At 43.4% G+C, this 22,010-nt stretch overlaps 1 protein-coding gene across 2 annotated transcripts in view; it reads left to right on the plus strand.

Annotated features, from left to right (window-relative positions):
• Positions 1 to 1,121: 1,121 nt before the first annotated feature.
• The window catches only part of BCKDHB (branched chain keto acid dehydrogenase E1 subunit beta), a 276,836-nt gene continuing 255,947 nt past the window's right edge, over positions 1,122 to 22,010 (plus strand). Inside the window, exons 1-3 of one of the 2 annotated variants that reach the window (XM_055432952.2) lie at positions 1,122 to 1,366; positions 13,559 to 13,636; positions 15,543 to 15,611. In XM_055432952.2, the coding sequence (XP_055288927.1) occupies positions 1,171 to 1,366; positions 13,559 to 13,636; positions 15,543 to 15,611 (343 nt within the window). In that variant the 5' untranslated portion in view covers positions 1,122 to 1,170. Of the gene's footprint in view, positions 1,367 to 1,449; positions 1,594 to 13,558; positions 13,637 to 15,542; positions 15,612 to 22,010 lie in introns of those variants that run through there. The other variant, XM_055432953.2, reaches the window with a different exon arrangement.

Consider the following 22,010-nt stretch of genomic DNA (forward strand, 5'->3'; position numbering starts at 1 on the left):
CATGTCCATCGAGTCAGTGATGCCATCCAACCACCTCATCCTCTGTCATCCCCTTCTCCTCTTGCCCTCAATTTTCCTCAGCATCAGGGTCTTTTCCAATGAGTCAGGTCTTCGCATCAGGTGGCCAAAGTCTCCAAGCAAAACCAAAGATGAGCCGGGAGGTCAGGAATAGCAGAAGGGGAACATCCTTTCTCCTGCTCCTTCCCTTTCTTCTTCAAATTCTGTTTGGGGCCTGTTCTTTTCCACTTTCATCGGATGGAAACACTTTCATTCTTCTCTCTACCATATTTTACTCTAATGCGGAAATTCATCGATAGAGAAGGTATCGTTTTATTTTTATTTTGAAAGTATACTTTGAAACATTTGAGTTTTTAAGAGGAAAATGTACAAAGTTGATTATTTTAATGTAAATTAAGAAATTCTTAAATTCTCCAGGTTTCTAAGCTAATCAGGTAATTTTCGCTGGACCGGGGCAAAAATGCACCTGAATTTCTATGAAGTGGATTTGCAGGTAAAATAGAAGTTTTACCTCTTTCCCTGTCGTTTAAACCCAGAAAAACAAAATTAATTAAAAAAAAAAAAACAACCTAATACATACTTATGAAGCACACAGGGAGAGTTTGAATAAACAGCGGAGGCTTACAGCAGTGGTTCCCCCAGTGTTCTGAAACCGAAAACTAATAACCAAATGCCAATCCATAACCCTTTATATCCCTTGGAGGATAATAGAGGGAAAGAATGGGAGAGGATAAGAAAGGGTTCCATTTCAAAAGAAAACAGAAATCTTAAGATGAAAAAGCCATCAGAGCCTCACAACGCAGATGGCACTGGCAAAAGCAGGAACCTAGGCCGAGTGGGCAATTGGCGGACCGGCGTGCGGGACCCCAGACTTCGCAGCGGACCCTAGCAGGACTCCACCTCTGGGAACCATCTCATTGGAGCTCACCTGTCAGTTTCCACTCGCCCCAGCCCCCTTTCCGCATGCGCACCACGGGCCAACGCGGCTGTGTCGTCTCGCAGCCCGCCCCACCCCCGAATTCAGGGTTCGGATTGGTCCGGCTGGAAGGCCCGCCCCTTCGGCCCAGCCAGTGGGAAAGCCGCCTCGGCGCTCCGCCCTACCGGCCGGCAGCGGGCCGCCCGGCAGCCTGAGAAGCCCGGTGCTGAGCCGGGATGGCGGCGGTGGCGGCGTCCGCGGGCCGGCTGCTGCGGCTCCGCGCGGCCGGGGCCGAGGGACCCTGGCGTCGGCTGCGTGGCGCGGGGATGCCGCGGGGCTTCCTGCAGTCCGCCTCGGCCTGCGGGGCTGCGGCCCAGAGGCGGCAGGTGGCTCACTTCACTTTCCAGCCTGACCCGGAGCCGGTGGAGTACGGTGAGCGAGGGGCTGCCCTGTCGGCTCCGCTGCAGCAGGCTCGCAGGCCCGGGGAGGTCCCCGAGAGTGCCGCCCTGCCCGTCCTCGGCGGGGGCGGGCAGGCTGACCTCCTTGCACCCCAGCAGAGTCCCTTCCCTGCCCTCGAGAGTGCGCTCCCTGTGAGTCTGTGATTTCCTCCTTAGTTCCACGTTCGTGCTTTCGAGAGGCAGCCCCTCGGCACGCTCGAGGTGGGTGAGAGGGCGCGCGGGCTCTGCTAGGGCCCGAGGGTAGAGGGCGGTGCTGGGGAACGCCTCCTTTTCTCCGCTCTCTTAGCCTCGCTTTTCCAAGTCCGTCCCCGCTCCCCCTCCACCCCAGAGTTGTCCCAGCTTGCCCACGGAGGGGCCACAAACCACAGGCAGAGACGTATGTTTAAAGAAAAATGCAGTCCCCCCTCCCTTTTTTGTTTTTGTTTGCTTTAGTAGAGAAAACAGCGGGACTAAAGTAACTGAATTGGTTTTCCCAAGGTCACAGAACAGCTTCTTCCTAGAGATGCGAAACAGCCATCTTCCCTTCTATCTGAGCCTAGCACTGAGCTTGTTCTGGGCAAGGCTGCCACTTAACCTAGGAAGGATAAGCGGTGGGCGGAGGAAGCCTTCGAGTGCTTTCAACTGCGGCAAAGACTCGAGCACCTCTCACACCTCGCCTTATGACAGTTGCATGACTGTTACATCTGAGTTTTCTGTAAGCTCCAAAAGACCCACTGCCTATCATCGCAACGTTGGGAACAGGAGGGAAACAAGTTACCTTTTCCTTGGCTGGCTAATCACTTCTCACATGCTAGAGCTGAGGTTTGAGGAAATGTGTCAGTATTTATTTGAGTAATAAAAATGAATATTTATTGAGCGCTAACCACAGGCAAGGCCCTGGACTGAGAAATTTACATTAATTCTCTTATTTGATGCTTAGGACAATCTTAAGAGGTAGGTGATCTTTTTTTTTTATCCCCTCAGTTGTTCAGTTGGGTAGCTGAGATCTTGAGATAGTTTGTCCTGGATTACACAGGGAAGTTAGTGTCACAGTGGGAGACCACTGAAGGAATTTAGCATGCACTCAGCTTTGGAATCTAATTATTCAGATCCCAGAGCGTCCATTCGAAACAATGTGCTAAACTGCACATGGAAACTTTTCTAAGAGGTGTTCTGGTTTTGTGAAATAGTAGACACCATAAAGGTGGACACAATTTTTTCTCACCAACAAAATGAACCATGAATTCTGTCTTCAAAGAAACTAGCCCAATACTTGAGAAATAGAGCATAGGTCTTCTTAATCTCCTTCCATAATTATGAAATTACTAAAGCTTAAGTAAAATAATAGTAAAATGCTTGTTCTTATTATAAAAATAACAAGAATATTACAGATAATTTGGATAATAGAAAAAACAAGATAATCTCAACACCCACTCCTGTAAATATTGCTAATATTTCTGGATATATCCTTTTATGGATTTCATTCCACTTTAGTGGAATTAAAGAATTCCACTGATAAAATGGGGCTTCCCAGATGGCTCAGTGGTAAATAATCCGCCTGCCAATGCAGGAGACATGGGTTGGATTCCTGGGTTGGGAAGATCCCCTAGGAGGAAATGGCAATATTCTTGCTGGGATAATCCCATGGACACAGGAGCCTAGTGGGCTACAGTCCAGAGTCGTAAAGAGTTGGATACAACTGAGTGTCTGAGCACACACACAGTGAAATGAATGGAATAAAAATTCCCCATAATTGTAGTTTTAATATAAATACAATCTGCATTATTTAATCAGAAGTATTTCCCCATATTGTTATATAGTTTTTTATAGCCTTCTTTAGAAGAAGACATGTTTTGGGAATCCCCTGGCGGTTCAGTGGTTAGGTTAGGTCCATGCTTTCACAGTGGAGGTCCTGGATCCAATCCCTAGTTGAGGGACTAAGATCTTGCAAGCTGTGTGACATAACCACCCCTCCCTTCCCACCCCCCAAAAACCCCCAACCAAACAAAAAAACCTGTTCTGTTGAACAGAAACACTATATAGGTCAGTGGTTAAAATCTTGGCTCTAGAATCAGATTGTCCTAGGTTCCGTCTTTATCCTTACCTATAAGTTTAATAAATAGGTATCACTTAACCCTCTGTAAGCCTCAGTTTATGAGGATTTAATATCTCCTTTGGAAATTTTTTATGAGGACTTAATGAGGATAGTGTGTATAATGTACTTAACACAGTCTCTGACTGCTAAGATGCAACCACTCAGAAAGTAAATGGAAACTTACACCCTTATACTTTTGTTGTTAAAGTTTTTCAGTGTTATAAATAATGCAGATGGAAACATTTCTTGTATCTTTTATGTATCTGAGATTATTTCTTTAAGATAAAGAATAAGTCCAGGGGTGAGATTTTGTACTTGAATATATGAACACTTCATTGGATTTTTAATGCATAATTCAAGTTACCAGTTGATACTTGTATTTGCAGTATGAGTGTGAGTACTGGGTATCATGCTAAAGTCACAGGTGTGCTGTGATCCTGTGATTTGTGGTAGGAAATACACATCTGGTGTTTGTTCTGTTCCTGGCATAGAACCCTTGAAGATTCCCATGATGAGAGCAATACAAATGTCTTTAGTTGTATTACTGTTTGGTAAGCCCTGAAGTTACCGAAGAGGCTTCCCAGGTGTGCTAGCGGTAAAGAACCCACCTGCCAATGTAAGAGATGTGGGTTTGATCCCTGGGTCAAGAAGATCCCCTGGAAGAGGAGCGGCAACCCACTCCAGTGCTTTTGCATGGAGAATCCCATGGACAGAGGAGCCTGGTGGGCTTCTGTCCATGGGGTCGCAAAGAGTTGGACACAATGGAAGCGACTTAGCATACAGCACACAAAGTTGCCTAAGGATGGGGATTATCACCAGATGTGCCTAGCGAGTTGGAACTTTCAGTCCCACCCCGCTCACCTCTGGAAAAGGATAGGGGAACCTCCAGGTCAGTGGATTGCCAATGGCCAGTGATTTAATCAGCCATGCCTGTCTAGTGAAGCCTCCCTGAAACCCCAAAGGACAGGGTCTGAGAGCTTCCAATGGAGTGGTGCTCTCAGAGAACATCTCACATCTTTCCACACACCTTGCTGTTTGCAGCTCTTCCATCTGGCTGTTCCTGAGTTATTTTATTATAAACTGGTGATCTAGTAAGTAAAATGTTTCTGAGTTCTGTGAGATGCTCTATCAAATTAATTGAACCCAAGGAGGGGTTGTGGGAGCCTCTGATCTTATGTCCGTTGGTCAGAAGCACAGGTGACAACCTGCACTTGTGGTTGGCACCTGAATTGGGGGAGGGGCAGTCTTGTAGGACTGAGCGCTTAACCTGTAGGATCTGACATTATGGGAGGGTGTATCAGAATTGAGTTGACACCTGGTTGGACACTTGCTTGGTGATATGTTAAAACACCCACACTTTGGAATTGGTGTCAGACTTGTATGTGCGCGCGTGCACACACGCACACTCATACACACACACACATACTCACTCACTCACTATGGGGTATTTTGTGCTAACTTCACTTTGTTTTAATATGCCTTTATTTCATTTCTATTGGATATGCTCCCATATATTTGTTTGCTAGATTTCTTTGTGTGAATTGAATGTTCCTCATTTTTGTGTACTTTAAAAGTTTGTACATGGTGTACTTTTTTCTGTCAGTACTAATGCTACCTACAATTTTTGAGCAGCTGCTCTATTCCAGGTGGTGTTATAGACATCGGTCTATAATCGTCCCAGTAACCTTGTTGAATTAAAGAGCATTATGCTCATTTTATTTTTCTGGGCTCCAAAATCACTGTGGATGTTGATTGCAGCCATGAAATTGAAAGATGCTTACTCCTTGGAAGGAAAGTTATGACCAACCTAAACAGCATATTAAAAAGCAGAGACATTACTTTGTCAACAAACGTCTGTCTAGTCAAGGCTATGGTTTTTCCAGTAGTCATGTATGGAGGTGAGAGTTGGACTGTGAAGAAAGCTGAGCACCGAAGAATTGATGCTTTTGAACTGTGGTGTTGGAGAAGACTCTTGAGAGTCCCTTGGACTGCAAGGAGATCCAATCAGTCCATCCTAAAGGAGATAAGTCCTGGGTGTTCATTGCAAGGACTGATGTTGAAGCTGAAACTCCAATACTTTGGCCACCTGATGTGAAGAGCTGACTCATTTGAAAAGACCCTGATGCTGGGAAAGATTGAGGGCAGGAGGAGAAGGGGATGACAGAGGATGAGATGATTGGATGGCATCACCGACTCAATGGACATGGGTTTGGGTGGACTCTGGGAGTTGGTGATGGACAGGGAGGCCTGGTGTGCTGCGGTTCATGGGGTTGCAAAGAGTCAGACACAACTAAGTGACTGAACTGAACTGATGCTCATTTTACAGATGAGAAAATTGAGGCTTAGAGATGTTGGTGGCTCGCCCAAGTCTGAAAAGTTGCAGGACAAGAATTTGAATCCAGATGTTTCTAACTCCAAAGTACAAATGTTGTACTAATGTTTTGTGTGGTAAAGATACTAATGAATATATTTATTCTCTCTCTGCCTTAATATATTGTTATCTCTCTGATTTTCATTTGTGCTGCAAATAATTTTTATTCTTTTATTTTGATTATTTTGACACATGAAAGGGCCTCCCTAAATAGAGTAGTGGTCACGGTGGGCTCTGAGGAGGTGACATTTAAACTGTACTGTAGAAAAAGGTAAAGGAATCACTTCTGCAAGGACCGGAGGGCAAGTTTGTTTTCCAGGAAGAAACAAGGGCAAGCAAGGGTGAAGTCCCTGGGGTGGGGTGAGTTTGTGCTGTAGGACCTGAGAAAGCCACTGTGTTGGGATGTTCTGAGTAGGGGATGGTAGGCAGCTCTCAGAGGTCAAGTGTAGAAGGAAGAGTACTTGTATTGTGGGGATGAGGGTGTTCTTTCCAGTACAGTAAGTCCCCAAAGTACCAATGAGTTCTGTTCCGAGAGCATGTGTGAATTTCAGTTTGTTGGTAAGTCCAGCAAAGTTAGCCTAGGTACCCAACTTACTCAATCTACTGTATAGTACTGTACTGTAATAGGTTTATAATATGTTCACATCTTCAAAAATTCCCAACTTGAAGGTTCACATGTAGGGGACTTACTGTATTAGAATTTTTAGTGTCGGGAAGCAATATAAGTAATGAGGTTAGAAAGCATGAAGTTTATATAAGGAACAGGAATTAGTGAGTTTATTTGGAGGACAATGGGAAGGGGTAGGAAATAAGTTTGGAAAAGTAAATGGAGGCCTCGAAAACTAGAATAACAGTCAGGGAGGAGAAAAGACTGAATATCTGCAATGTGCTTTTCACTGCGCTGATGTATTAAGTACAGGTTCAAATAGTCTCCTGTGGGTGATGGAGGGCCATTGACTGGCAAGAAAGTGGCCTGAGATATACTCATATTATACTGTTAGGCAAGTTTACAGAATGGATTGCTGAAGGGAAAGTAAGGAGATGGAGAGATGAGTCATAGGATTATTGTGATTGTCATGTGAGAGGATATAACTGCTTGAACTTGGAGAGTGTCCATGGGAATGGTTGTGCGTTTGGGAGGCATTGACCAGATCTGGCACTGTTTTGCATGTTGGGGGCTTGGTCAGGGGAAGGTGTAGCCAAGGTGGCTTGACATTTTCAGCATGGGAGGCTGAAAGGATGGTCAAGTGGTGGTCTCACTGACAGAAATGAGGGCTGTCAGAGGAGAGGCTTGTTTTTGGAGAGAGAGACAAGATGACTTAAATTTTGGATGTGCTGAGAGGTCTTAGTCCTTTTGGGCTGCTATAGGAAAAATACCAGTAGACTGAGTGGCTTATAAACAACAGAAATTTATTTCTTATAGTTCTGTAAGTCCAAGGTCAAAGTACTGGTAGCTAATCTGGTGTCTGGCGAGGATCTGCTTCTTGGTTCTTAGCCATCTCGCATGCCCTCCCATAGTGGAGGGAGAGAGAGAGCTCTCTGGGGTCTCTTTCATAAGGGCACTCATCCCACTCATGAGAGCTCAACCTCATGAACTAATCGCCACCCACAGGGCCCGCCTTCAAATACCATCACACTGGGAATTGAGTTTCAACATCTGCATTTAGGGGACACAAACTTTGAGCCTCTAGCATCGGCAGTGTGGGTGGAAGACAGCACTGTGAGGTGGGTTGGTCTGATTCTAATCCAGCACCAAAACACCAGTGTCAAAGGTGGCAGCCTTTGGGACCAGAGCATCCTCTCCGTGTCTCTGCTCATCTTACTCAGGATTGCTCCGTCGTGTGTCCTTCCTCTTCTGACTGACTTCATCATTGCTCACCCAAGCCCTTCGTGGTACCCCATGGAATGAAGATCAGGATGAGAGCAGACGCTTGATCAGTGTTCACCATCTGCCAGACACAAATGGGTGCCTTACATGCACAGAGTCACTTAACCCTCATGTAACAGTGCTGTAAGAGAGAATGTTAGCCCACACTTTGTAGCTCAGCATTGTGAGACTGGCCATGTTCATTAGTCTTAAACTTTTGTTGCCTTGTTTGTACTGCCTCAGAGAGTTGCTGTGGCCACTCAATAAGATAATCCCTGCAGTTACTGGTGCCTGGCACCCATTGTGCTCTAAAAGGTCTCCCCAAGGTCCGTCTAGTCAAGGCAATGGTTTTTCCTGTGGTCATGTATGGATGTGAGAGTTGGACTGTGAAGAAGGCTGATCGCCGAAGAATCAATGCTTTTGAACTGTGGTGTTGGAGAAGACTCTTGAGAGTCCCTTATACTGCAAGGAGATCCAACCAGTCCATTCTAAAGGAGATCAATCCTGGATGTTCATTGGAGGGACTGATGCTAAAGCTGAAACTGCAATGCTTTGGCCACCTCATGTGACGAGTTGACTCACTGGAAAAGACTCTGATGCTGGGAAAAGTTGGGGGCAGGAGGAGAAGGGGACGACGGAGAATGAGATGGCTGGATGGCATCACCGACTCTGTGGACATGAGTTTGAGTGTACTCCGGGAGTTGGTGAGGGACAGGGAGGCCTGGCGTGCTGTGATTCATGGGGTCGCGGAGAGTTGGACACGACTGAGCGACTGATCTGATCTGATCTGAATTAGTGGGAGAGGGAAGGTTAACCCGTGCAGGGTAGATGCTCCATAAATATTGGACATTTGATAGTAGTTATCTCACTGAATTCTTACAGTCGTCCTACATATTAGATAGTATTATCCACGTTCTGTAGCAAACGAAGCTGAATGTCAGTAAAGTAGCTTTCCCAAAGTCATGCAGGGAGTGACCGGAACACCGTGGTCTCAGGTGCTTTAGCTCTGTGGATTGTCTCTGGCTCCCTTCTGTGCTGCCCTGTGCTGCAAAGGGAGTAGTTGCTCAGAATAACTGAGTCCTGCTCATCAGACTGGTACTGCAGCATCACCTTCCCTCACTCCCCTTTGCCTGGAATTGTCTTTGACGTGTGACATTGGTAGAATTTTTTTCCCTGCTCCATTCCTCTGTTTTTAAGTGGTTGATGAACAGTTTGCTCTGTGTATTTTTTAATCTTTAAGAAACAGCCTCATAGGTTTATTTGCTCAGCCATTCACTCAGCAGATATTTACTGTGCACGTATTACGTGTTAGATACTGTTGTAAGGTCTGAGCCCATTGCTCTGATCAAAGGCACTTAATCCCTGCCTTCTTGGAGTTTATGTTCTATTATGTCCCTTATATCCTGCCAGCATGCCACTTTATTTTTTCAGCAATGATAATGACCTGGCTTATTTTTTATTTAAAATTAAAATATTTTTTATTCTTTTCTAGTATGGTTTATTACAGGATATTGAATATAGTTCCCTGTGCTATACAGTCTATTTTATATATATTAGTTTGATCTGCTAATCTCAAACTCCCCATCTTTGGTAACCATAAGTTTTGTTTTCTATGTCTGTGAGTCTGTTTCTATTTTGTAAATAAATTCATTTGTAGCATATTTTAGATTCCACATATAACTAATAAAATGATATTTGTCTTTTTTTTTTTTTCTGACTGAATTGGGCTTCCTTGGTGGCTCAGATGGTAAAGATTCTTCTGCAGTGAGGGAGAACCAGTTTCAGTCCCTGGATCAGGAAGATCCCCTGTAGAAAGAGATGACAACCCACTCCAGTATTCTTGCCTGGAAAATCCCATGGACGGAGGAGCCTGGCAAGCTACAGTTCATGGGGTTACAAAGAGTCGGACACGACTGAGCTTTGAACTCTGACTTAATTCACTTAGTATTATAATCTCTAGGTTGATCCATGTTTCTGAAAATGGCGTTATTTCATTCCTTTTTTATGGATGAGTACTATTCCATTGGGTATAAGTACTGTATCTTCTTTATCCATTTATCTGTTGATGGCCATTTAGATTGCTTCCATGTCTTGGCTATTGTAAATAGTGCTGCAGTGAACACTGGATTTCAAGTATCTTTTTGAATTAGAGATTTCTCTGGATATATGCCAAGGAATGGGATTGCAGGATCATAAGGTAGCTCTAATTTTAGTTTTTTAGCATCCCCACCGTCAGTGTTGGGGCGGGGGGTTCCTTTTCTCTACACCCTCTCCAGCATTTATTTGTAGATGTTTTAATGATAGCCATTCTGACCAGTGTGAGGTAATACCTCATTGTAATTTTGATGTGCATTTCTCTAATAATTAGCTAAACTGATCCTTTTTTTTTGCCTCTTGGCCAGATGATGACCTGTTTTTTCATGATGTTGTACTTAGGACAGTTTTGAGTAAGCAGCTCTGAGTGAATGAGTGAAAGTCACTCAGTCGTATTCTCCAGGCCAGAATACCGGAGTGGGTAGCCTTTCCCTTCTCCAGGGGATCTTCCCAACCCAGGAATTGAACCCAGGTCTCCCGCATTGTAGGCTGATTCTTTACCAGCTGAGCCACAAGGGAAGCTGCTCTGATCTAACCATAAAACACTATTTTACCAGAGGATACCCTTTAGCTTTCATCTTTGGCTTGGGAAATTGCACTGCTGTGTATATTTAAGTTTGTTTTGTTATAAGTTTTTATCTTAGGAAAGAAGAATCATCAGTCCAGCTTTGAAATTTTGCAGCCAGTTAATGATACTGGTAATTGTGTGATTTGGCAACTGGATTTAATAATTTTGTAGTGGTGTTCAGAAACCTTTTTCTTTTCATTCTTTTTTTAAAGTCTTTCCAGTGGCACAGCTCTGATTAGATATACTCAATGTATGCTTATCTTATCAGGAGAGAAGATTTGGCATACTTTATCAATAGTTTTTGCTGTCACCTCCAGGAAAATAAGTAATTCTAAGGAAAATAAATGTTTAAATGATATTACCTCTGAATAACTTGTGATTTCTTCCTGACTCATCCATAAATCATACTGCTTATTTAAAAAGAATCAAAAATAAATATTGCTCTATTAAAAATTGTCACTTAAAGCTTTTAAAACCATCTAGTAGAATAGTAGTTAATCCAAAACCCCCAAATTCTGATTCTGTTAAAAAAAATAAGTATTCAGGAGTGAAAGATTATGTGTTCATATGGAAATATAACCTTTAAATACCCTTACCTGTAAATTGTTTTCATATAAGATGAGCAAATTCTTTGTGGTTATCAAGCAATACTGTCCAGATTCACTCTGTATGATTTTTATTATTAGAGTCTTTACTTTATTCTTGCACTGGAAACTTGCCAAGCTGCAGTTCAATGAGATATCTTAGGGGCATTCAGTATTAATTCAAATGATGAGCAGACTTGAAATAAATACTAGCACAGATGTTTAGGCATTTTCGTCCTCCCTAGGGTCTTAGCTGTGAAAATCCTCAAGATTTTCATAGATAAAAATCTTACTTTAGGAAATGTTTGAAAGAGGAGAAGGAGTGGGAATGTCATGGTGGTTGACAAAACAGTTTACCCTAAACCATCATCATTTGATATCCGGCAACAGTCAACTCTTCCAAGAATTTTTCTAGAATGGAGAAAAGGATTTAAGCAAAGTACTTATTAAATGATACAGGCTTGGCCTGAAGAAAAAAAAATTGTGAGGTGATTATGGACATGGAGTGTGATGGTGATATGACAACAATTTCTTGAATAAATTCCTATTCTTCACACCAGAAACATGAGCAGAAATAGGCTTTATTATGGGCTCAGAAGGCAGCAGGGAAGATCTGATTGAGTATTTGTTGTTCAGTCGCTAAGTCGTGTCCGGCTCTTTGTGGCCCTATGGACTGCAGCACACCAGGCTTCCCTGTCCTTCACTGTCTCTTGGAGGTTGCTCAAACTTAGTCAGTGATGATACAGACTGTCATTCAGCAGTGTGGAAGGGATCAGAGAGATGTGTGAGCCCAGAGCTGGACAGAGAATCAGAAGGCTAGGTGTCAATGGACGATGGCAGATTGGAGGTATCCTGAGTCAGAGCCTGCTGTGGAGCCAGTCTGTTGTGGGGATAGGTCTCCAGGAAAAGGACAGGTGACCAGGGTCTCATGGCTGCAGGTTGAACGCAACAGCAGTTGCTGTTGTGATCCAACCTGGGAATTAGACCTTGGCTTTGAGGACACACAGGCAGCTGAGGTTCACAGAATTTAGGTGGGCCAGTGGTTGGGGAATAAGCAACAGGCATTGGAGGGATTTGATAACTGCATGGCTATGGATTAAGGTGCATAGATCAGGTGCTGACATGAAGACAGTGGTGGTTTAGTCGCTAAGTTGTGTCCAACTCTTGCGACCCCATGGATTGTAGTCTGCCAGGCTCCTTCCTCTGTCCATGGGGATTCTCCAGGCAAGAATACTGGAGTGGATTGCCATTTCCTTCTCCAGGGGATCTTCCTGACCCAGGAATTGAACCCGGGTCTCCTTCATTGCAGGCAGATTCTTTACCAACTGAGCTACGAAGACAGAGCTTGAGCATCAGAGAAGACATGGGCAGAAAGGAACCTTTCTTTGCTCTGAGTTGTGTTTTCACAGATGACTTGACCCTAAATTTCTAGGAAGACCATGGACACTGGGCAGCACTGAGGCTTAAATCAAAGCCCTAAAATCATGATTATTTCTAAATTCTGACATTTGGAACTTTATCAAATAAAGCTTCCTACCATTCAGAATAATGCCAAGGTCAAGATGAAGGACACAGACACAGTCCAGAGTCTAACAAAAATTAGCTAATATTTATTCAGTGCTCATTCGTCATGCACTCTTCACTGTTCTGTGCATTTATTGTTCCATATAATCTTCTTAACAGCCCATTTAGGGAGACAGAGATTGGCTGACAGAGATTCTACTTGAGCAATAAGATGATAGGAAGAACCAAGCTGATGTGTTAAGGCATGGGATTGTAGAGTTCTCCAAACAGTTCCGGAGAAGGCAATGGCAAGCCCCTCCAGTACTCTTGCCTAGAAAATCCCATGGACAGAGGAGCCTGGTGGGCTACAGTCCATGGGGTCGCTACTAGTCGGACAAGACTGAGCAACTTCACTTTCACTTTTCACTTTCACACGTTGGAGAAGGAAATGGCAACCCACTCCAGTGTTCTTGCCTGGAGAATCCCAGGGATGGCGGAGCCTGGTGGGCTGCCGTCCATGGGGTCGCACAGAGTCGGACATGACTGAAGTGACTTAGCAGCAGCAGCAGCAGCAGCCAAACAGTTCTGGGCGCTGAAGTTCTTTTAGCCTTTCTCATTGTTTATGGTTCATGGCTATTTGCTCTTATTGGCACATTTTACACATGCCATTGGTCATGTGTGTTTGTTATGACCTATGTTCCTAAAACCCATCCAGGACATCTTCCCAGACCCCTCCCACTCTGCTTGCTTCTCTTTACTGACTTTCTATAGCTTTTATTTATGTGGACACATATTTGTTCAACTTTCTATAGCTTTTATTTATGTAGACACATATTTGTTCAACTTCTTCCTTTATTTTTTTTAATAGTTGTTTTTAAATTGTTTAATATGTTTCAGTTTTGCCTCCTCAACAAGCATCTTAAAGTTGTATTGCTTTTATATCTTCCACAGAGAATTTACCGTATAATCCAGTAAATTTGTGTAATATATTCCATGCTTTCCTTTCTACCTTGGCTTTAATCAAAGTTTAATTGACTGTTAAAAAACTGATTTTTTTAGTGTATGTTATAATGCACGATTTTTCTTTTTTTTTAAATTTTCACAGGGCAAACTCAGAAAATGAATCTCTTCCAGGCAGTAACAAGTGCCTTAGATAACTCATTGGCCAAAGATCCTACGGCAGGTAAACTTCCTTTGTGCTTGACTGTTGTTTAGTTGCTAAGCCATGTCCAACTGTTTTGCAGCCCTATGGACTGTAGCCCACCAGACTCCCCTGTCCATGGGATTTCCCAGTCAAGAATACTGGCATGGGTTGCTGTTTCTTTCTCCAGGGGATCTTTCCAACCCAGGGATCGAACCCTCATCTTCTGCATTGGCAGGCAGCTTTGTTACTACTGAGCCACCAGGGAAGTCCTTGGTGACTTGCTTGACTATGGTAGTTGTGTTAATTCAGAATTGAAGATTTGCTGGAAATATTTGTCTGGAGCTCAGTGGATAGTATTATATCTACTTGAAATTTTTACAAGATCTGAACAAATGCTTAAGGCTAAATAATCAAATTATGATAATAAACACATTTTTTATCCTCTTATTATGAATTAGTTCTCATGTATATCTGACACTGACATCATTAAATTAACTGTCTTCCATGGTATGTGTGGTCCTGATAATACATTAACATAATACCTTTTAAAATATGTGCTACTGTTTCTCTAGCATATAGAAAAAATGGAAAATACCACTTTGTTCAGCTATCTATTTATTGATATAAAATGAAAGTTTAGTTCTGTGCTTTCCTTTGGGATACATTATCATTCGACTTGTAAGATTTTTTTGGAAAATAACTTTAATATTGATAATTAACGTTATAAGTACCTTATCTTATTAAATTATTGATATAAAAAGAGTTGTTCTGCTGTGTGTTTTCTAAATTAGATTGACTTGACTTTATATGTGTATTTAGTATACCTTGGGTTTCCCCTTGAGAATCTCTGGTTTTAAGATCAAGTGGAAAGCAGGTTAGTTTTTAGAAGTGAGAGCTGGACTTGCTTTGTTTTGAAAGAGAATGACCGATATAGTCACGTAGGTAAGGGTGAGTTATTTTCTTGAGGTCTTTGCAGCTGGTGAGGTGCGTTAATGGGACTAGAATCCAGCTTTGTGAACATCCCCTTATTCAGTTTAATTTGCCTTGCCTACGTAGCACCTCTGAGTTTTCACCAGAATTATTCTTTGCCTTGCTCTTTACGTTATACTTACAGTCTGTGTCACTGTCCTACTTGTGGCTATTCTGTCAGCTTGAAATGCTGTTCCTTCAGCTTCTTCAGATTGCTGACTCTCATTGTATATTGTATATTAAAAAAAGAAAAAGAAAATCAGGGGACTTCCCTGGTGGTCCAGTGGTTAAGACTTCACCTTTTGATGCAGGGGGTGCAGGTTAGATCCCCTATTGGAGAGCCAAGATCCCACATGCCTTGCAACCAAGCAACCAAAAACATAAGAACAGAAGCAATATTGTAACAAATTCAAGTAAAGACTTAAAAAATGATCCACAGGATTCTTTAAAAAAGGGAGGGGGAATCATTAACCTCCCCCCCTACCAAAGCCAACAGAAACACCCCTCAAAAGCTACTGCCCAAGGGACACATAAGCCTAGAGTGTGAGTCACAGTTCTGCCTCTCAATTTCTGGCTTGTTAAGTTACTTGACTACTTTTTTGGCCTTGTTTCCTTTGTGGGTAAAACAAGATGAGATTCCAGATTAGTGTTTCTTTCTCAACGGAGGATCCTCCCCTTACACTTAACAGTGTCTGGAGACCCTGTGGGCTGTTACTGCTCTGTGCGGTCAGCAGCGCACCCACTGGACGAAGAGCAGGCGTGCTGCTCTTTGTCTACAATGTACAGGACAGGCCACTATGACAGAAGGATTATCCAGTCCAAAGTGTCACTGATGTCAAAATTGGGAAGCCTTGATTTAGATCTCGGGGTCCATTTCTGTTTTCTAATTTCGTATGTAGACATTTACATTACTCATTCTCATTGTTAGAATCATTTAGGAATGATTAGATACAAGGTGTTCTTTATTGTTTTTCAGTAATATTTGGTGAAGATGTTGCCTTTGGTGGAGTCTTTAGATGTACTGTCGGCTTGCGAGACAAGTATGGTAAGTTGGTGTCTTTATATGTGAACAGTATTCCTGTAGAGTTTACACATCTTGGCAGTACAAAGTATGCCTGTTGAAATGTTTGCCATGTCCTTATTGCATCATCAGATTCCTTTTGTTTCCACAGCCACCCCAGACTCCCTTGGCCTAGATTTCACTAAATGTGTTCTAACTGTAGCTTCCCTCTGATCTAGTTCATATTATACGTATTACACTTAGATTCCAAAGTATTCTTCATTAAATGTATTGTTTGTCATGTCATTCATACGTCGGGAATCTTCAATCTCTTATTGCTGCCCTACCTTTGCCAATTTCAATCCCATTCAAGGTTCTGCCCTATTGGTCACTGCTAATATATTTCATCTTTTATTATCTGCATTAGGATTCTCCAGAGAAATCGAACCATTAGGATATACCTATGTGTGAGTAGATGTGTGTGTGTGTGTATAAAATATACCTGTATATGTTTTTGTATCTATATGTGCTGTAGTGTGCTCAGTCGCTTCAGTCATGTCCAGCTCTGTGACCTTAGCCCGCCAGGCTCCTCTGTCCATGTGATATTCCGAGCAAGAATATTGGAGTGGGTTTCCATGCCTTCCTCCAGCGACCTTCGGGACTCAGAGATCGAATCAGTATCTCCTGTATCCTCTGCAATGCAGGTGGATTTTTTTTTTGCCTCTGAGCCTCTGGGGACGCCCCATCTATTATCTATGTTTATACCTGTACATACTTCCCAGATGGTGCTAGTGGTAAAGAACCCGCCTGCCAGTGCAGGAGACATGAGAGATATGGGTTCGATCCCTGGGTTGGGCAGATGCCCTGGAGGAGGAAATGGCAACCCATTCCAGTATTTTTGCCTGGAGAATCCCATAGGCAGAAGAGTTGCGGGTTACAGTCCATAGGGTTGCAGAGTCAGACATGACTGAGGCGACTTAGCACGACACATAGATATGTATCGAGAGAGCGAGAGTCAGAGGTTTATATTTTAGGGAATTGGCTCACACCATTGCGGGGCTCACAAGTCGGAAATCTGTAGGGCAAGCCAGCCGACTAGAAAACCAGGCAGTCTTCAGGACAAATTTCTTCTGACTTGGGAAACCTTAGTCTTTCCCTTTGGAGAAGGCAATGGCAACCCGCTCCAGTACTCTTGCCCGGAGAATCTCATGGACGGAGGAGCCTGGTGGGCTGCGGTCCATGGGGTCATGAAGAGTCGGACACGACTGAGTGACTTCACTTTCACTTTTCACATTCATGCATTGGAGAAGCAAATGGCAACCAACTCCAGTGTTCTTGCCTGGAGAATCCCAGGGACGGGGGAGCCTGGTGGGCTGATGTCTATGGGGTCGCACAGAGTCGGACACGACTGAAGTGACTTAGCAGCAGCAGCAGCAGTCTTTCCCTTTAAGGCCTTCAAGTGATTGAATGAAGCCCATCTACATTAAGAAGGATAATCTGCTTTGCTTAATCACACCTAAAAATACCTTCCCAGAGTATCTAGACTGTTATCTGATGGCCGGGCCACATCCCCTAGCCAACTGGATGCCTGTCATTAACCATCACAGCATCCTTCCACGTTTCCTCTCCACCGATCGGTGTCTTCTGCCTGGCTCGTGATCCATTTCTGCCCGTTGCTATCACTTGCTTCATTCAGCTCAGACTCAAAGCCATCAGAGGAGACATACCGGCCCATTCCACCATCCTCACTGCAGATTTGCTCTGTAAGGAATATGTTCCAGTGCCTTGCTGTTGCATTGCCTTCCTTGGAGGTGCTTTGACCTTTCATTTGTTTTCTCAGTGTTATCTAATCTGGAAATCAAAGCAGTTGAGTTTGAGTAGGAGTTGACACTTGGCCTTCCTTCTGGCCTTTACCACTGCCCTATAAAGCTCATATAGGTGGAAAAAGGAGTGAGGGGCCTTAAGATTTTTTTTTTCCTCCCAGTTGTTCTTCTTGTTCCCCTCTTCCTCTGATGTTATACTTGCATCCAGGAAACCCTAGCTGAATCCAGGAAATCAAGTGTTCCATCCCACTTGTCAGGAGCTCTCAGGTTGTTTTTTCCCGTTCCCTTTATAGCAGTTTGGTTAGGGTCCTGTCCCTCTGCTTTCTCCTTACTGTCTATTTTAACAGAGTCGAGATTGTTGGTTCCATCTCAGCCATCTCAAACTATCTCAATTAACCCCACTAATTCTGCTGCTGGAGACTTTAGATCTTCAGAAAGAAATCAAACGGAATTCCCTGCTGGTCCAGTGGTTGGAAATTTGCCTCCCAGTCAGGGGATGTGGATTCCATCCCTGGTTGGGGAACTAAGAGTCCACAGGCTGTGGGGCAACTAAGCCCCGTGCCCTGCATCTACTGAAGCCTGCAAGCTCTAGAGCCTGTGCTCTGCAACAGGGGAAACCTGTGTCCTGCAACTAGAGGAAGCCCTCACACTGCAATGAAGAGCCAGTGCAGCCACAAAAAAAAAATATAGGAAGCTTTATGCATTTGATTTCTAAATGTATATGCATTGTGGAAAATTTGGAAGATGTAGAAAAGCATAAAGAAGAAAATAAAAATTGCCCAAGCTGGCAGAGATAAACTTGAGAAAACCACTATATGTTTCTTGATATTATGTACACTTCAAGGCCATACTTGAATATATTTATATATATTAACTAATATTTAAAACATAGAATTAGACTTTTTCCCCTTAGAATTTTTAACTCTGCACATTGCCCTTCTGTTGTTGCCTGCTGTCTATTTTGTCCAGTAGAGACCTTAGCATGTTAATGACGTGCATGTGCGTGCCTGCTCAGTCGTGACTCTTTGCACTTCTATGGCCTGTAGCCCTCCAGGTTTTCCTGTCCATGGGATTCTCCAGGCAAGAATACTGGAGTGGGTTGCCATTTCCTTCTCCAGGGGATTTTCCAGACCCAGGGATTGAATTGGCATCTCCTATATCTCTTGCATTGCAGGCGGATTCTTTACTGCTGAGCCACCAGAGAAGCCTAGCATATTAATCATAGTTGTTTTAAATTCCCAGTCTGGTAGTTCCAGCATCCTTGCCACATCTGGTTCTGTTGCCTGTGCTGTCTCTTCAAATTGTGCTTTTTGCCTTTTGGTGTGCCTTGTCATTCTTCCCTTGTTAGCCAGACATGATGCATTGGGTAAAAGGAACTGCTGTAAATAGGCCTTTAGGAATGAGGTGGTGAGGTGTTTGTGGGGTAAGGGACAGTGTTCTATAAGCCTCTGATTAGGTTTGTCTTTTAAGTGAGCCTGTGCCCCTGGACCATGAACTTCCCAAATGTTTCTCAGCTTTTTCTCTCCACCTCCGGTAGAACTGGGTCGCTAGAGAGAGGGGGAGTTGGGTCTTTTCCTGCCTTGAGGTCAGCTAGGTCCTGACGCTACCCCGGCGTCTGGGGTCTGGTTAACTAGCAGGTTTTACTTGAGGAGGGAGTGCTCAGGCTTATTTCAGAATGGTTCCTCATTTACTTCACCTGCTGGAGGCAAGAGGGGATTTTCTCTGACATTTACTGTGGAAACCTGACTGAGCTTCTGGAGGGAAACTTCACAAAATTGTAGGGGGGGCCCCCTGTGACTGGGTCCTCTGAGTTTTAAACTCTCAGAGCTGTCCTCACGGAAGCTCCAACAGTTCCTCAGCTACAGCCCAGGTTTCCTGCCCCGCTCCTGGTCTCTGCTCTGCACAGCCGAGAGTCCCTGCATCCACCGGTCTGCCTCTCCATCCTTGGAGACAGCCGTTTACTGTGTCCTTGCTTCTCTAGTGGGTCCAAGAAAAGTTGTTGATTTTACAGCGTGTTCCGCTTTTTACTTCTTGTGAGGAAGTTTTGGTGATTTCCAGGCTTCTTCCGAATTTCCATCTGCAGTCAAGACCTCGGGCCTGGGCGTCACCTCTGTGGGTGCTGCTCCTCACCCCACTGCCGTCTTCGCCTTGGTGTTCCTGTCACTGCAGACTCAGCATTTCCAAGCTTGTGTTTTCCAACTCAGCTGAATTTATTATGTTCTCCCAGAAAGTCCACGCCTCCTCCTCCACTTCTTAGTGGGCACACCATCGTCCACTTGGTTACTTAAACCGGAAGACCGAGGAGGCCCTAGTCTCTTGCCTGTTCCTCATTTGCCACGTTCATTAGGTCCTCCAATTCTATCTTCAGAGTTTGTCTTTACCGCGGCTTCTCCCTTCCATCCTCACCGCCCTGGAGGCTCACTTTGGATCCGAATCGTCTCTGCTTGGATAGTTGCCTTGCTTTTCTTAGTAATCACCCTCCCTCCTGTCCCAACCTTGATTGTCAATGTGATCAAGCTAAAATGTTCATTTCTTGGCAGAATATGCAGGAGATTTTGAGATCTGCCCTCTTCCCACTCACCTGGCCTCATTTCCTTTATTAAAACTGAATTATTTCCCCTTAAGCCTGTGTGTGTTTCATGTCTCTTCCTTTGCATGTGCGGTTTGGATCTCCTTAATTCCCTGGGGAAACTCTTTTTACCTTCACAGTTACCTTCTTTTTAAGTCTCTTCCTAAAACAAAATAACGCAATCAAAAAATGGGCAAAAGACTTCAACAGATATTTCTCCAAGGAAGACATACAAGTGGCCAAACGGTACATGGAAATATGCTCAACGTCACTAATTCTTAGAGAAATGCAAATTAAAACTACACTGAGATATCACCCACCTCACACAGTCAAAATGGCGAACATCAAAAAGTCTACGAATAATAAATGTTGGAGAGAGTGGGGAGAAAAGGGAACCCTCCTACACTACTGGTGGGAATGTAAACTGGTACAGTTACTATGGAGAATATGAAGTTTCCCTAAACAACTAAAAAGTATTTTTTACTTTGATCACTGGTATTTCCCTGGTGATCCAGTGGTTAAGAATCTGCCTGCCAATGCAGGGGATGTGGGTTCAATTCCTGGTCTGGGAACTAAGATCCCAAATGCCACGGGGCAGCTAAGCCTGTAGGCCACAGCTACTGAGCCTGAAAGCACGTGTGCCATAACTCCTGAAGCTCATGTGCCCTGGAGCCTGTGTTCTGCAACAAGAGAAGTCACAGCAGTGAAAAACTGCACCGCAAGTAGAGGGTAGCGCCTGCTTGCTGCAACTAGAGAATGCCTGTGTGTAGCAATGAAGACTCAGTGCAGCCAAAAATAAAAAACAAAAGCAAGCAAAACTAAAGATGAAGTTGCCATACGATCCTGCAATCCCACTTCTGGGCATACATCCAGAGAATACCATAATTTGAAAAGACACATGAACCCCAATGTTCATTGCAGCACTGTTTACAGTAGCCAAGACGTAGAAGCAACCTAAATGTCCATCAGCAGATGAATGGATAAGGAAGATTCAGTACATACATATGATGGAAACTTAGCCATAAAAAGAGAATGAAATAATGCCATTTGTAGCAACATGGATGGACCCAGAGATTATCATACTAAGTGAAATAAATCAGACTGAAAGATAAATAGCATGTGGTATCACTTATATGTGGAATCTAAAAAAAAAAAAAGATATAAATGAACTCATTTCCAAAACAGGAATATAAATAGCATATGATATCACTTATATATGGAATCTAAAAAAAAAAAAGATATAAATGAACTCATTTCCAAAACAGAGACTCACAGACATAGAAAACAAACTTAGGTTACCAAAGGGAAAAGGATGGGAGAGGGATAAGTTAGGCATTTGGGATTAACATATACACACTCCTATATATAAAATAGATAACCAACAAGGACCTACAGTATAGCACAGGGGACTGTACTCAATGCTTTGTAATAACCTGTTAACATAAGGGAAGAGAATCTGAAGAAGGAAAACTGTATACATATGTTTTCTTCTTCAGACTCTCAAATTCTTCTTCATATATATGCATTACATATGCATATATGAATTGCTGGGCTTTACACCTGAAACATCTGTTGCCAAGAAGAGAGAAACGGGTTCTTCCTGACTCTCTGAGCTTATCCAGTAACTGCTTTATCACTGTCCAGATGTTTACATCTTTTTCATATTGCAAAATTACAATTACATGTTGTAATTGTCTTCCCAAGAGATTTCTACACTGGACAACTTCTCCAAGGCAATAGGCATTTAAATCATCTTGCATCCTTAGCTTCTAATATATATTCTATCAGACAATATTTATTGAGTGAATGTTGCTGAGTGTAGTTACCCTTCACTTCTTTCACCAAGACAGGGGCCTGCTGCCTCAGAAAGGGGATTTCCTTATTTCCCTTTAATGATTTTAGTTGGTCCCATTTTTCCTTAAAAAAGCTGTCACTTGAAAAAGTCCACTGCTTGTAGAAGGCGCTGGCAGATTTATGTTTACATGACGAGGAGTTGAGCTAATTAACAGCTATTTAATTCTTAGCTTCACTGTAAGCAGATGTTGGGAATTT

Source organism: Moschus berezovskii, chromosome 10, assembly GCF_049115385.1.
Source record: "Moschus berezovskii isolate FMDL1 chromosome 10, NW_MosBer_1.0, whole genome shotgun sequence".
NCBI lineage: Eukaryota > Metazoa > Chordata > Mammalia > Artiodactyla > Moschidae > Moschus > Moschus berezovskii.